Source organism: Cucumis melo, chromosome 3, assembly GCF_025177605.1.
Source record: "Cucumis melo cultivar AY chromosome 3, USDA_Cmelo_AY_1.0, whole genome shotgun sequence".
Taxonomy (NCBI): Eukaryota; Viridiplantae; Streptophyta; class Magnoliopsida; order Cucurbitales; family Cucurbitaceae; genus Cucumis; species Cucumis melo.
In genome coordinates, this window is record NC_066859.1 from 426563 (window position 1) to 443138 (window position 16576).

General features: G+C 31.4%; 1 protein-coding gene across 3 annotated transcripts; it reads right to left on the reverse strand.

Annotated features, from left to right (window-relative positions):
• Window positions 1-7311: 7311 nt before the first annotated feature.
• Window positions 7312-14635, reverse strand: LOC103485385 (delta-aminolevulinic acid dehydratase, chloroplastic). 3 transcript variants are annotated; one of them, XM_008442944.3, is made up of 13 exons: window positions 14489-14635; window positions 13698-14026; window positions 13133-13244; window positions 12938-13011; window positions 12484-12552; window positions 12333-12416; window positions 12157-12226; window positions 10885-10940; window positions 9858-9979; window positions 8935-9006; window positions 8765-8846; window positions 8603-8680; window positions 7312-7608 (listed from the first exon to the last, which is right to left on the reverse strand). In XM_008442944.3, exons 2-13 carry the CDS (start codon window positions 14001-14003, stop codon window positions 7441-7443), a joined length of 1293 nt encoding a protein of 430 aa, XP_008441166.1. In that variant the 5' UTR covers window positions 14004-14026; window positions 14489-14635; the 3' UTR covers window positions 7312-7440. The 3 variants fall into 3 exon arrangements, with proteins under 3 accessions (XP_008441166.1, XP_008441165.1, XP_008441167.1); XM_008442943.3 differs by having other exon boundaries at window positions 14418-14623; XM_008442945.3 differs by having other exon boundaries at window positions 14133-14590.
• Between the last annotated feature and the right edge of the window lie 1941 nt (window positions 14636-16576).

A 16576-nucleotide genomic window follows, 5' to 3' on the forward strand; every position in this document is an offset into this window, starting at 1 on the left:
CCGACATTATGACATCACTTCCTATTTGATGTCGTAGTGGTCAAATGGTGTGGACTTACATGGGTCCCATGATTTGTTTTCATATGGTCGAGAAGCATCAACCATATCGCATGTTGTGACAGTTCAATATGTTGCAAATGCCACCAGCGATTAGTTTCACAGATTCAAGGCTGCACCAAATAGATTTAAGGGACAAGCATGATCAAGATTAGCGTCAGATTCATGTGGAAGATATCAGAATGTGGAATTCACGATATAATTTTCAGGTTGAAGCACCCAGCACACGTCAACCGACACTTCATCACCCTTGAAGGCGCTTTCTATCATTGCATGGTAAGAATTTAATATGATTTATTTTATACATTTAATAATAATGAAACATTAATTTGGTTTGTATTACTTGCAATCTTTCAGTATGATTTTATCGACGATGTACACGCTTTCTCCGTGAAACACGATTTAGAAGCTTTGGGCGACATGTGTGACACAACCACTAAAGTCCTAGAATAAATTATTCAGCAGACCCGACGACTTAATGTTGCCGACATAAATCGTAGACGCTTGCGACTTAGACGACGACGACAAGGCGATGTCGTATAGGATGATGAAGAAAATTAAAAGTTTGTAAATTAATTTTGAATTGTTGTTAATTTCAATTTTAAATGTATAAGACCTTGTTAATTAATTAGTTAAATGACTAACATTTTAAAAAGTATGATAGTTTTTAACTAAGAAATTAGATCCTAATAATCATAATATGAGTTTCAAAAAAAATAATATAGACTTATTTGAAATTAAAACTCTTAATAACTTACACCTTTAGTACACAAACAATTCATCTTGATCCATCTATTATCAAAATTTTAAAGAGTTTGAAATTTAGAACATATTGTTTGTGGACTTCTTGATGCATCTATTACATTAGGATTATATTAAAATTTTGATAAATGAAACTAATATAATATTTGATAAACATAATTAATTTTGAAAAAAATTGTAAACATACAAGATTTGAGAATAGAAAAATCTTCGTATACTAGTAATAATAATAAATATAATAATTAACAGAAACAGAAACATAATAATAAAAAAAATAACAATACTAATAATAACAAAAATAACAATAATAACAAGAACAACAACTATTAATATGATTAACGAGAACAACAACAATAACAACAACTATGAATATGATTATGTGGGAGTTTTTTAAGGAAGTCGTGTGCCTGACTTCTATATACTCATTCCACGTCCGATAGTCAAATGTTGGTCATATGCTGACATGTTCAATGGAAGTCATGTACCCCTTTGAAAAATCAAATTTACCCAATTTTTTACAATATTTTGCCTTACTACCCTATTTTTGTCATTTCTTCTCAACCTACTATATTTTTGTCAATAGTTTTAAAAAAAAGACTATATTTCTCAAAATTGTCCCTTTCTAAGATTTGAAAAAAATTCAAAAAAAACCTCAAATGGTTTTTTAAATACTCTTCAAACTTAATAAAATTTCAAAAATATTTTGGTTAATAAAAAATTTACACCAATTTTCTCATCAATAAAACCAAAATTTTAAATCTACATATAAAATTCTACATAATCTCACAAAATTTTAAAATTAAGACTTCTTTTTGAAACATACTAAAACAACAATTATTTAAATAAAAATGGGTTTTTTTTTAAATATAAAAAATTAACAAATTATTTACGTTCCATATATTAACAAAACAAAAGAAAAAATTTATTACACCGATTTTCTATATATTATATTTTTTACAATTTCTCACCTAAAAAATGTATTTGATTATTTACCCGAATTAAACTTCTAAAAATACCCATAACCTTAAGAAATAAGTTAAAAAAAAAAATGTTTTTGTCACTATATAGCACGAGTAAGTAATATTGTTTGAGTTATTCTTTTCTTTTTCTCCCCTATTTTCTTCCATAAAAATAAATAGATAGATAAAATTACATATTTTAGTATGATATATTAACTCGAATAAGAATAAAGAGAATAATAGAAGCCCCTCAGGATTTTAGGAGTTAAATGTTTTAACGAAGTTGTATGTTAATAATTTAGTATATACTGCGAAGAGACTTACCGACGAATAGTGGCGGCAGCGGCGGTTGGCGTGTGCGGGTTACAGCGGGTCGGATGTGGTGGCGGCGATTGCAGCGTTACAGCGGGTGTGACGACGACGGTGTAGGTTACAGTAGGTTGCGGCGTTCGACGGCGTCTTCTAGTGCAGAGTGGGTCGTCGTAGCGTGGGTCATCGGCGGCGGCGGCATGGGTCTTCGCAGAAGGCTTAGGTCAGCGTGGGTTTTGGGATGGAGATAGACAAATTGAGGGTTTTGGAAGAGAAAAAGAAGGAAAATGAAAGGTTTTTTTAGGGAAGTTTTTAATAAATTTGTTTTCAATAAAATTATTTAATTATTTTAATAAGTTTTTTTTTACTAAATTTATTTTAATACATTTCTTTTATTAAATTAATTTTTAATAAATTTTTTTTTTGGAATTTATTTTAGTAAGTTTGTTTTAATAAGTTTATTTTAATACCATTGTAATAACTTTATTTTAGTAACTTTATTTTAATAAGTTTATTTAATGGAATGAGAGAAATGAAAAATATTTTTATCTTTTATATTTTTATATTTGACATTTTTAAAATATTAATTTTCAAAGTATCAAATAAAATTTTTAACTATACTTGACGTTATTTCCACGTCAAGTAAATGTCAACTATACTTGACCCGCAATAAACGCCAGGTAAAATCCGCACTATACTTGACGCTAAAAAACCGTCAAGTACAACCTCCACTATACTTGACGCGACACAAAACGTCAAGTAAAAATAATTTGAAAATTTTGGTGAAAATTTTGTTTTCTTTAAACTATACTTGACCTTGTTTTCGCATCAAGTAAAGTTTCGCAATACTTGACACGAATACAACGTCAAGTAAGATGTCCTCTATACTTGACACAAAAAAACGTCAAGTAAAGGTTAGCGTAAAATTATCCGAAAAACTCCGTGAAAACTCCGTTTTTTGAGATATACTTGACGTTTTTCCTTTAAAATTGTCAATACTTGACGTTTTTTTAACAAAAGCGTCAAGTATGTAAAAGTGTCTAGTGTCAAGTAAAGTAGATTTTGTAGTAGTGGTAAAAAATCAAAATATGAGGAACATTACCAGAATATATGCCAAGAAACGAAAGAACAAAGAACAAATTGTTGAAGAAAAAAATATATGCTTTGAAACGGAAGAATAAATAATATACGAAACAAAAAAAGACTAACCATTGTTGGGTTTTATGTCCTAAAACTCGTAGATAGTAAATATAATTAATTGATCGTTATTAATAAAGTGTTTTATTATTAGAATTTCAATAAGTATTATTGATTATATTATTAGTTTTGTCTTAATAACCTAAATCCAATAAACTAACATCCTAAGTTGTTTGATGAGTCTTGAACAATATGTAGAGACATACGGGAATCAATGTTCAAGATTAGGCTAAAGGGTCTATAGCATAGGGTTAAGATTTGGTACCTTATCCTGTTAACACTATGGATACGACTCACTTTGTATTTGATACAAACACATTGATTCAATGCATTCATGTATGCGACATGCGAGTGAGGGTATCCTATGCAATGAGTTTGCATAAGATCGGACCACGAAATAGTAATCACTATATGTAACTTCGTTAACTAGTTGGGTTTCTATTTCATTAGGATGACCTAGGTAACTTAGTCTTAATCCTTAGTGTATGATGAACTCCTGTTTGCGAGGGATTGTCCTTTGATTTGTACGGGTGAGAGTGGCTAGATTGCCGACTCAATATGCTTATCATTTTGGGGACAAAACCGAGTGGGGAGCTGGGAACATAATAACACAAGATGAAATTCACTCATTCCCACCTTTAGGGTAAGTAGATAAGTGTTCCCTTAAATGGTGTCTCCGAGACTTGAACAAAAGACCCTACCCTCTCTATAGCATGAGAAAGGTTTTCGTTTAGTGGTTGGACCATAAACAGGTTGTTCATTAAAGGAGCATTGGTGTTTAAGGACTAGAAGTAACCCAGGGGTAAAACGGTAATTTGACCCAGGTGATTTTACGAACACTTGTGAAGGACTAACTTACTGGTATTGGTCTATATCCGTGGACACAAAAATATATTTACAGTGAGAAGAGTTTAGATGTGAGTCTTTAGAGGAGTGTAAACACAGTTAACGAATATTGATTAATGTGGTTAATGAGTTTAACCAATTAATCTCATATCGTTGTAGCTTTTGATCTGTAGGTCCATTAAGTCCCCTTCCTAGCTCATAAAGAGTAATGAGATTTATTTATATTGGTTGTAATTAAAATGTTCAAATTTAATTTGAGAATTAATATAATGTATGTTGATACATTATAATATAAAGTTTATATTTTAATTAGACTTTATTATATAAATTTAATTTTGGATATGATTCAAAATTATATTATGAGAGAATAAAATATTTGAATGAGTTCAAATATTAATTAATGTGAATTAGTTTCATATTAAAACTATAGGTTAAAATTTAATTTGTATGTGATACATATTAAAACTCTAGGTTATGAGAGAAATTTATATTTAAATATAATTCAAATTTTGGATCAAAATTAAATATAAGATATTTAATTTAGAAATTAATTAATTGGAGAATTAATTAATATTTTAGTTTCATTTTATTTAATTAAATTAATTAAATTAAAACTATAGGTTATGCCAGAGATATTCATTTAAATATGATCTAAATGAAATATAATTATTAAATTAATTAATTAATTAATTATTTATTTATTTATTTAATAATTATTAAGTTAATAAGGAACGTGGGTGGTTTTTACACGTTACCATTTATTCTCTCAACTTTCCACTTCTTCTGTTTGAAGAAAAGAGAATTTTTTGCGTAACAAAACAAAAGGAGTTCTGTGATTTTGTTTTGATCATCGCATTCTCTCTAGAATTTTTTTTTTCTCTGCAAAAATTCCTTCAATCAAATTTTGGTTCCCACAAACCATCTTAATTGAGAATAGAAAGGTTTCCAAGTGGTGGTGCCCAATTTGGAGTTTTGTAGATACAGATACGCCAACGTCGTAAGTTTCCTCTTCTTTATACTTCTCTGTAATTTTTTTTAAAGCATGCTTGGCCATAGAAATTAATTTTATAATATTTTTTTTACCAATGTATTGGTATTTTTTTTGTTCCAATTAAAATTAGGTATCTGTAATTCTTCCGCTGTAAAGGGTTTTTATCCCTTCAACCATATCACAAAAAGCAAATCGGATGGGAAGAAGAAGGAACAAATTTTTTTGTAATAGAAATCGGAGAATAATGTCGGCATCGGAATTGATGATCGTGAGAAAATAACTTTTGATTGGACATGAAATTAAAAATATTTATTTTGTAGGATAATTAAAAATATTATTACCATATAATATAATAATTTATTTCATATTTAAATCATTCAAAATTTAATAAATATTACATTAATAAATACAAATATATATGTAATAATTAAGAAAGTTAAAATAGATATAAAAATTATGGTTGTTGACAATTAAGGAAAATATTGTTCAAGATTAATGAAATTTAGGTAATAAAGTAAATTGACCAATTCTTTTGCGAAAAATGTTAGTCCATTTAGGACTTTTATAAAATATATTAGAAAGAAATGTCTATTGTGCAAATTAGGTTATTCTAATTGAAAGCTCTATTATTTATTTGGTTAAAATTCAATAGATCCAAAAAAATAAATAAATAAATATAACACAAATTCATGTGATTGAGGCTATGGATTCGGTCAATGGACGAACCACGCCTAAGCTCATAAAATCCACCAGGATCTATAAATAGAGTGAGAATCGGAAGATCAAATACTAGAGATTGAACCACGTCGCATTAAATTAACACAAACACAACATCAACACAAGTTCAATTCCACAAACTATAAATTTTGTTTGAACACCCTCATGAATTAAATTTCTTCGAAAATTTTGTGTGAACACCCCATTTGCTAGCGTATTTACTATTTGTTACAATTTTTACTATTTGATAATATCATTTTTTTAATTACTTACTAAAAGTTTACTATTTTATTCTCACACTAAAATAACTCAATACAAATACATAATATTATATTATAAACTAAAATAATCTACACCCAAAACCCAAACACAAATTGTTATAACTGAAGTAACATAGTTTATTGAATCATTTTTTTAGGCAAATAGTTTCTAAAACATTAAAGTTTCCTTTTAGTGGTCAAAATGTGTTTTTTTTTCTTTTCAAGTTTTATGCAGAGTTGAAAAACTAAACATTTTTTTTAGAGAAGTAGAGGTTTCTAGAGATGGTGATTGGTGTGAACTGACATTAACTCAATTATCTAAAGTTTCTTTGGTAAATTAAGGCGCGTTTAAAAATCTCTCTTTAATTAGATTAGTATTATAAAATAAAGAACAATAAAGTAATCAAAGAAAATAATAGAAAAGAGAAGATCAATTGTGGTGTGTAAACAAATGATCTCTACAACATCTATTTATAGGGTTGTGAGAATAATAGTTACAAAACCAAATAAAAATAGGGGACAAGAAAGTTATAAAAATTGATGAAAAAATTTATAGAATGAATTTGTAACCTAAGAAAGTTATGGACATCTAATAATATTTAACTTCAATATACAATATTCATAATAATTATATCATTTTAAAATGATTTTCCAAAGAAAGTGAGTATTAATCTTACATGGCTCTCAATAGAATCTCAAGATGGAGCATTCAATGGCCAAAAATAGAAGAGATCGACTTTTTCTTTTACTAAGTTCACTCTTGCAACTTTCTCTTGCATAGAGAATGGAGAGGGTTAGTTATATAGAGTTGAAGTTGAGGTGAATCGGTGATTTGAGAGAGCTTAAACCTTTCCTTCTAGATTTTGTTAACCTTCTATTATTAGTAGTGAGATAAAGAGAGTTTAGGCTTCATAGACTATTCTTCATACTTCATACTACAACTTATTCAACCAGATGAGAGGTACATACAAATATGGAGAATGAAAAATAACAAGTTCAAGAAAGCAATTTAATTATATACCGTCATCGTTTCAAAATATCGTCTAAGATGTGATTACCTCCCAATGACATCCTTTCATGTTATGAAGTGATATCCTAACTTTTTATCTTTTGAACTAAAAGTCATAGTTAAACTATGAAAAATACGGTGCGCCCACTTGATTAAACCAAGTTCCATATCATCAATTGTGACTATGGCCTACGAAACTAATACTTGGCAAATTGAGCATTGAATTAAACTACAAAGATATTCAAATAATATTACAGAATTTATTGAGAAAAAACCTCTAATATGAAGTTTGGACGACCGAAAAAACTCTACAAATGCACATTACCATAACTCTCACCTCCTCTCACCACACAAACATCTAGCTGCCTGAAGAGCAAAATATGTGAGAATTATATCTGCTCCTGCCCGTCTAAGACACATAAGGGACTCCATCATCACCTTTTCTTCATCAATCATTTTGAGAACCCCACCAGCCTTGATCATCGAGTATTCACCCGACACCTAATCACAAAAGTCAAATTATTTGAAAAGATTACAAATATGCATACATCATATGTATTCCAAATCTCCAATCACTTGCGATCGTTTTTATGGCAATTTAAATGGGCTGTAAATCTAAACTTTACGTACACATAATAACCCTATAGAAATATTACTGGAAGAACAAATAATGGTAAGCTTAAGAAACAGTGCATTTGAACGTGAATTTCTAATTACTTCAAACAATTTCTTACAATAAAACAACAACAATAATAAATAAATAACGTGAATTTCTAATTACTTGACAAAAGTTTATTAAGTCAAAAACTAATTGTTTTATATATATAAAAACTGCATGAAGTGGGATTGAACCTCCGAACCCTAGAGACGAAGGCAATGTCAAGATCTTTGAGCACAACTCACTTAGACAGTCTGAAACCACATTTTAGACCTCGTTCTCAAGCAAGAGTTGAATATCTATTAGTACATATATCAGTCATTCGCTAAAGCCTCCAGCTTCTCTAAGCACCACACTCGTTAATTATCAGATATCAAGCACGCAAAATGATACAATAAAAAATCTAGAAATCCTAAAAGTGAAATCAAAGCAAACAATCTTGCCAAATAAGGAGAGGTCATCATTTACATGACCAATGTGTCTCTGGACAAGTCAAAGATTTTGAATTACTATTTTTATTTCTATTGAATCATGGCGGCATTTAGTCACCAACATCAGGCACGAGACGGTTATTGACACATGGTAAAGACATCACTTTTTTCTTCCTAGCAAACATTCTGAACTGTTCACCATACACGAAGAACTAAACTTATTATTAGTCAAATAGACCAAACATGTTTTAAATAGGAACGACATCACAACTCTCCAAAGAAAGACCAATTGAGTGTTGTGCAAAATTTTGATATTTAATGGCCATATAGTAAAACACGAGGATGTATAAGAAAATTGATAAAACATAAAATAATATTTGACAAATAGTGGATTAGTTCATAATACCTGATACGCTGCAATAGGTAAAGGAGAATTATCCCTAAGAAGTCTTATGATATCCAGGTAGGGTAGACCGGGCTTCACCTGTACATCAAGAGGTAGGTTTAGCTAGATAGACTCTACCACCATGTAAACTCTTCTACAACATATCCAAAGAAGACAACTAACCAGAAGAATGTCAGCTCCTTCAGATTCGTCTTCACGGGTTTCGATCAAAGCCTCTCTATAATTTGCTGGATTCATCTGGTAACTTTTGTTAAGCAAGCAAGATTAGTTTGCTAAATGGGAACCTAAAGCAAGTAAAATCTCAATTCGTGATAATATAACAAATTGCATACGTTTTTTTGTCTCCAAAACGAGGATTTGAATCTAGTGCTTCACGAAATGGACCATAAAATGAGCTTGCATACCTGTTCAAAAGAAGAAAAAATCATTGCTGATATCAAACACGGAGTAATTGGACCATTCATGAATTGTGAGAAAAAAGAAGAAGAAGAAGAGAGTGGGAGAGAGCAGCAGCAGCATAATTGTCATATTCATGTCAATTGGCTGCACATACAGAAACTGATTTGCAGTGGTTGAAAAACATGCTGCATATTATTTAGCATTCACCCTCTAAGTGATAAGGGCTGAAAGTAAATTCAGAAATATTCAATGAGGATTTGATTCTCATGAAAAGAAAATACACCATCAGGTATCCTATTCAAACACTAACTTCCCCGCATTGTTAAAATATAGCTCATTACAACAAACTTCTAATTTTTTAACATATTAGAGGCAAAGGTTGATTGAAGCATCTCTATTTTCCACGTTATCTACAAGATATAAACTCCTAACACTGCAACAATAGTAAGTCATAGTTTTGTAAAGCATGTAGAATTAAATATTGAAAGAAACAGTGGTCTTGGGTCATGTTGAAAGCCCAAAGATAGTTGAAATTTACTTTGTCCTAATTCTTTTTTTTTTTAATTAGGTTCGTGTTGCCTATAAATATTTTCTCCTTCATACCTTTATTATCATAAAAAAATTATAAGAAATATCAGGGAGAAAGTCTGTACGAGGTTTTTCACGTAAATTTGTCTTTGTTCTACCTCTTTACTTTCAGTAAATATCATTTCAAATATTTTTAACAGGCAGCAGGTCGAACATATATATTCTATAAAATTAAGTAGCACAAAGCTAAAATTAGATTTACATACTTGCATCTAAGAAAAGAAAACAAAAACGGAGAACAAATGTGAAATAGATGATGAAAAGTTACTTCGCTGTGTAAGACATGATGGAGACATGATAAAAGCCTTCAGCATCAAGAGCCCTTCGAATTGCTCCTACTCTACCATCCATCATGTCACTTGGACTGACAACATCTGCTCCAGCACGGGCCTAGTAATCAAAGTAAGTAAGCTATTAAGCCACAAAATAAACCAGTAAATTTCTGGTAATAGAACATACGGAAAGATGCTGTCTGGGTAGGGAGAAACTTGTAAGGTAAATAATGAATACATATGTACTATCCCATTCAACAAAGTAAGAGTCCACTCAACTCCATAAAATTATAGGCAACATGGCATCCTAAGGGTGTGTTTGGAATTCCTTTTTAAGTTTTTAATTTATAAACTAAACTAAAATAAAATTATATATAAAAAAAGTTATTTGGAAAAAATTTCAAGTGTTTGGCAACCACTCAAAATGGATTTTGAAAAATTGAGTTTGCAAAATAGGTTGGTTTAGGATGAACCTTCAAAATCAACTATTAGAAAAATGATTTTAAGTGTTTAATGGTTAATCTCCCCCGTTTCTATAGTTCTTAAAATTACCAATCACCCAGAGTCATCTATCTCACCTCCACAATATTGTCATGGTTACCACTGCCCTTCACCGACCAACTCCGGCCACCACCCCCGCCAACCAACTCCAGCGACCATTATTTTAAATTATTAGTTTATGGTATTATATAGTCTGTCTTATATAGTAACTTAGACATTACTAAAAACTATAACAAACTAAAAAAATTATATAAATTTTTTTTTTTTAGAAAAGGTTGCCAAAAAACGCAAGTGCTTTTACTTCAAAAATTTTTGATAAAAAAGTGTTTAATGAAAATGAATTTTTGGAAAGAAAAAATTTCTAAGCCAATCCAAATTGGCCCTAATATTGGGACTCATAACAGTTTGATCACAATAAATGTTGAAAGATAGTTGGGCATATTTGCATAATTTCAGTACTCTAAATCATAGATGGGAAATGAATCTATAGTCTTCAATGGTTGAATTTACATAGAAAATTACCTGGGAGACAGCTTGTTTGCATAATTGATGTACAGTCTCATCATTCATTATAACTCCTGTAAAATTAAAAAAATAACAATAATAAAGGAACTCTGACCATGTACATCTATTTACGCTGTAAGGTCAATTCTGAAATAACTCTGATGAAATTGGATTGAAAGGCTGATGGTTATGAAATTCTAACAAATCAAATTCCTACGAAGAGTCTCTATAACAGCTTCTGCTGCCTACTGTCAAGCAGATATTTTTCCATTAAAAATTACAGGCTTGCAGCCGTCATCAATACAGTTTGCACATCAGAAAATGGAACTTATTTTGAGGAAAGCTCAGCACAAACCCACTTGCATATCTGATATCGTTATAAAGTAGTTCAGATGTAAAATACTCTCTCTCATGCACATGGGCACATTTTTTCTATACACGTAATTATTTCACATTCTAGTTTCTTCTGTATCAAGATCAGATGTGGAGCAAAACTTATACAGTTATAGATGCATCAGCACAAAAATAGTTTATCAGTGGTGAGAGATGGACGGTTCTTAGTTATAACAGTAGTTGTATACATAGTTATATGCAATCAGAGAAACTTAAGTACTAGGAAGGAAAACATAACACATAAACATTTGTTAACCCAATTCGATGATTACACATCTACATCTGGGGGCTGTTTGTCCATGATAGAAAATTTTATATATTGTGCATGCAATAATTGTTGAATACATAGTTATGATTGGAGGTACAGTGATCTATACATTTATCACTGTGCTGTCCTGGAACTGATTCATCAGAACTAAATATATGATAACATAATAGTCATAACTCATAAGAAGGATAGAATATCTCCCCCCTTAATCTTAGAACTATGGATGTATTCAACTCAAGCCCTGAACGAATTGATGTTTCTTCTATCGGTTTTTCGTATTATTTTCCATAAAGAACTACTACGAAAAACTCACTGTCAAAAGCTTTTATACTTTTTCTTCCTTGCTTCAAAACTGCATAACTTCTCACACATGATTTTACCATAAATCCTAACCACTTGTGAGACCATCCTTGAAAAGAAAATCTTAACAGATTCTTTATCAAACTCCATAATCAATCAAATTAATTTGCTTGGGATAAAATAAAGTAGGTGGGACCATTTACTAACAAGTGGAAAGGCAATAGTAAACTTTTGCCCTTGCTAAGTCATATCAGTTATTAATGTAAAGATTATTTTATATAATGCTTCAATGAGTGCAATGCCATTTAAACAAAGGTATTTACTCTTACCATCCTCTCTAACTATACCATCGTGGCCATCAGAAGAGTACGGATCCAAAGCAACATCAGTGTAAATAACCTGAAAAAATGGATTGGTACAATATACCACTGTGATCTTTCCACACATGAAACCATGATAATTCAATAACTTTAATAAAAATCCAAACATAGTGTAGTTAACTTACAAGATCAGGGTATTTGTCCTTGAGCAATCGAATTGTTCGAGGCACTAAACCATTATCATTGTAAGCTTCGTCCCCTGTTGGAGTCTGAAGAAAACCTGATCATCTTATGCTAGTAAAAAGAACAAATGGTATAAGAATGGGGAGTAAAAACCTTCAATGCATCTGGAACTTTAGGGAATAACACAACAGAATTGACACCAACATCTCGAGCTTTGGAAACCTGCAACAAGATTATTTTATTAATTAGCAGTAATGCATGGGCATCTCTAAGTTGCACTATCTCCTCTCATCAGGAATGGACTTTGCCCGAAAAAACTTCTAAAAGAGATAAATCCATAATTTTTAACCCTCGAGAGCCAAAAGTCAACTTTTCCCTTGTCTCAAGTATTGCTTGAAACAGTCAATTCCTTCTAAAAAGGTTTCCGACAAATTGAAACAAAACCCAAGTGCCCAGACGACATGGATATATTGTTGCTGAATCTATACATAGAGACTATCCAAATAACAGCAGACTACTAAGAAACGTGCAAAAGTGAAAATTTCAACAATGCAAATCCTTAGTCCTTTATGATAAGAAGAAAGTAGAATCCATATGGCTAAGTTACCTCTTCCAAAAGTCCATGTCTCCATCCAAGTCTATAACATCCAGGCATGGCTCCAATTGGTGTGTCCTCCTCCCCTGCAAATTTCCCCTAATCTTTAGACTTACATTGCCTACAAGCTGACAAAGATCATGCAAACAGCGGTACACCATAATGGAGTATGAAAATAAGAAATTGTTGCAAAGTGCGTCCAAGTACCTTCATGAATGAATAGTGGATATACAAAATTGGAAGGTGACAGATTGGTCTCCTGAAACGATGCTCTCATTGCTGGAGACCTCCGGTTACGACGTGGACGACGACTGAGAGGCTGATGAAAAATTCATAAAAAGTAGAAAGCACTCAACTTTAATATATAGGTCCAAGTGTAAATGAAACTAGAAGTACAGAGAAAAAAATGTTTGATAGTTCTTTCGATATAATTTGTATCTAGGACTTTTGTATGCATGCTTAGGAGCAGAGACAACGCAAAATTCTAAAACTAATTCCAAAACTTCAAACATATTTATTATTGATTGAAGAAAGCTGGAGGCAACACTATAATTCCTAAAAATTTTCATAATAATCAATTGTAGCCATTAGTTCTTAATGAAATTAAACCACACACCCTTAAGGTGGAACACGATTGGAATGTCATTTCTAAAACAACTATGACTTCCAAATTTCACCAACCAAGCTTATATTGTCGTTATCTCTAAAACTAATTTCCGCCTGCTTGTAATTTTAGTTTATGTGAAAATCCGGTAATATCTACAACACTAACCAGCAAAGGAACCACAGGAGTTCCAGCCGGTGATGCTGGTTTCGGCGGCACAGGAGGCGCTTCTGGAATGTTGCCAGCCACAACAGCAGCTTCGCATTCCGCATCACTTCTTCCGAGCTTCTTCATATGTGCGTCATGCTCTTCGGAAGCTCTCACGACGAAAAGACGTGGAGAACGCACATTGGCCGAGGTCCTGACGCAGAGGAAATTTGAATTTGGCGAACGTTTTAGCCCAACATAGGAGCCGCAATCCAAACCATTAATTCTTTGAACGCTATTAGGCGCATTAAGAACTGTTGAAGCCATAAATTAGGAGAAACCTAATGTACCTGCACTTCCAAGCAGAATAATAAGAAGCAAAAGAGCAATCCAGAATGATAAGATCGCGCACTTAATCAAAGAAGATGAAGAAAACAGTATAAGGTTCCTGATTACATAATAGATCACCGCGACAATGGACAGATAGAGATAACCCAGGAAGAAAAACAACAAAAACGAGAAAAACTCAGGTTCCAAGGCTGAAAAGAAGTTATCAACAATGCCCGGGGAGCAGAACAGATGTAAGCACGGTCGAGATGAGGACCAAGACGATAAACATTTAAGAGAGCTCGAAACGAATTTGAGCGGATAATCGTACACAGGAACCTGTTTTTCTATCGCAGCTAAGAAGAATTTGAAAAAGAAAATTATAGAGAAAGAGAATGGGAAGAGAGCTCTCACCGTCGGAGCTGAATTGAGAAGCGGAGGAATTGAGAGAGAGAGAGAGGGAGGGAGGGAAGGAGAAGGTGTACCGGCGACCTTATCGGATGAGTATTTGGTAAGGTGGACTGAACAACCAATCAGGATTCAACAAACGCTGCTGTGGAAGAGCAGGTCAGCGGCGCAGTAACTTTACTTTTTCTTTATATATATATATATATATTTGAAAGGCAGTTACTTCGTTCTTTCATTTTTCACACGCATACACCGTTTTAAAAGCTCAAGAAATTGAGCGTTGAAAAAAAAAAAATCAAATATAGCGAAATGAAGAAAAGTTTTACTTTTATTTTTATTTTTATTTTTATTTTTATTTTAATCAACCGACCAAGAATCTTGTGTTTATAAATATTTTTAGTAATTTTTATTTAAGATAATTTTCCTACAAAATTTTAAGGTATTGGTTTACTTGTTTTTTAAATTAAAAATAAAATAAAAGTTAGAATTTTGTTTTAAAGAATAAATTAGTTAAAAATATATATATATTTTTACAAATATACAAAGTTTACATTTTTTCGCTAATAAATCATTATAATCAAGAAAGACATATTCATATTTGTTTATCTTGATATATTATATTACATCACATATAAAAATAAATTTTTGTAATATTTATGAATAAATGGACTATATTTGAAAGTATTCCATAAAATCTTGTCTTTGGTTAATAGTTAGATTTTTCTTATTTAAATGGTAGTGGAAAGGATAGTTAATCCAATAATTAAGTTGTTTAGGATTTGTTTGTTAAAATTAGAATGACAAGTAAGTAAACTACATCCATTTTTCTGTGACAATTACTAACAAAATTGAGCAAAGCCCAGTCTAATTAAATAACATAGAAAACATAAAATTGAGCAAAACACATTCAATCGGTCTAGATTTGATTTTATTGTCATGGAACTAGTACATTTTCGCCTTTGAATTGATAATAATGTGACATTTCCAAAACATCATTGATGTCTATAACTGATAAAGTCTATTAGTGGCAATCATTTAAAGTTTTATCGCATAGAGTGTTTCATTAGTCAATTACTGTCAAAGTATTTGTAGGAACGATTTATTGATACTATGTTTCATTTTGTCTTTTAAATTAATCTCAACTAAAAATAGTAAGTAGGACTAACATTCACGACGTTTAAGTCATCTCTCTAACTTTATTTTCCTGTACCATTCTTCACAAATTAACATGTACACTTCCAACACCATTAAAGTTTCGATTCGAAGTACTTGGTTTGAAGTGATTCAATAATTCCAACACATTATGAGCTAATTTAGTAGGTGAACAATCCTCTTTGGATAATTTGACAACCTTCTCACTTAACTCGAGGCTTTTTGAGTCCTACTATATTGGTATGCATCCAACTACCTCAATAAGATATATGCAATTAGCAACCTCAATAAGACATGCACTCATAGCTACCTCAATAAGACATGCACTCATAGCTACCTTGATAAGATATACACTCCTAGCTACCTCAATAAGATATGATGCATTGGAGTGTTGTTGAATATTATGTCTGTAACCACGAACCATCAAACAAAGTTTTTGTGAAGTGTGAAGTGGTATCCCTGCGAGAGAGCTTGTCTCTTTTGATCTTATTTGCAACCTAGATGTGAGATGATAGGTTTGTTGCTTGGTTAGGAAAGTGGTCTCTAACAATAGTACATCTAACACAAAATAAGGTTAGATCAGGCAAAAAAAAAAAAAAAAAAAAAAAGTGGATATGGCTACAAAATACGACATTCTATCTTGATCTTGTTTATCCCTTCCAATGTTTCGTCCTCTTGACTTTTTCGCTGTGCTGTTTCTTCCACAACTCTTATTCATTTTTCCTAATTATTTCACCTTCCCATTTCTTCCTCGAGATTTTTTTTTTATTATTTATTGTTATTTTGTCATATTGTTTATTCCTCAACATTTATTTACTTTTCCTTATTATTTATCCCTCAACCGTAACTATTCTCCTTAATTATTTATCTCTCTCATTGTGTTCTAAAGCTTATGGCCTTTTCTTCCAATGACCTATTCGAGCATTGTGGGTTGACCTATAGTGCGACTTGTCAGATATATTGGGTCGGTAGAAAGGGAAAAACAAAACAAATCTGATAAATGAAATGATATA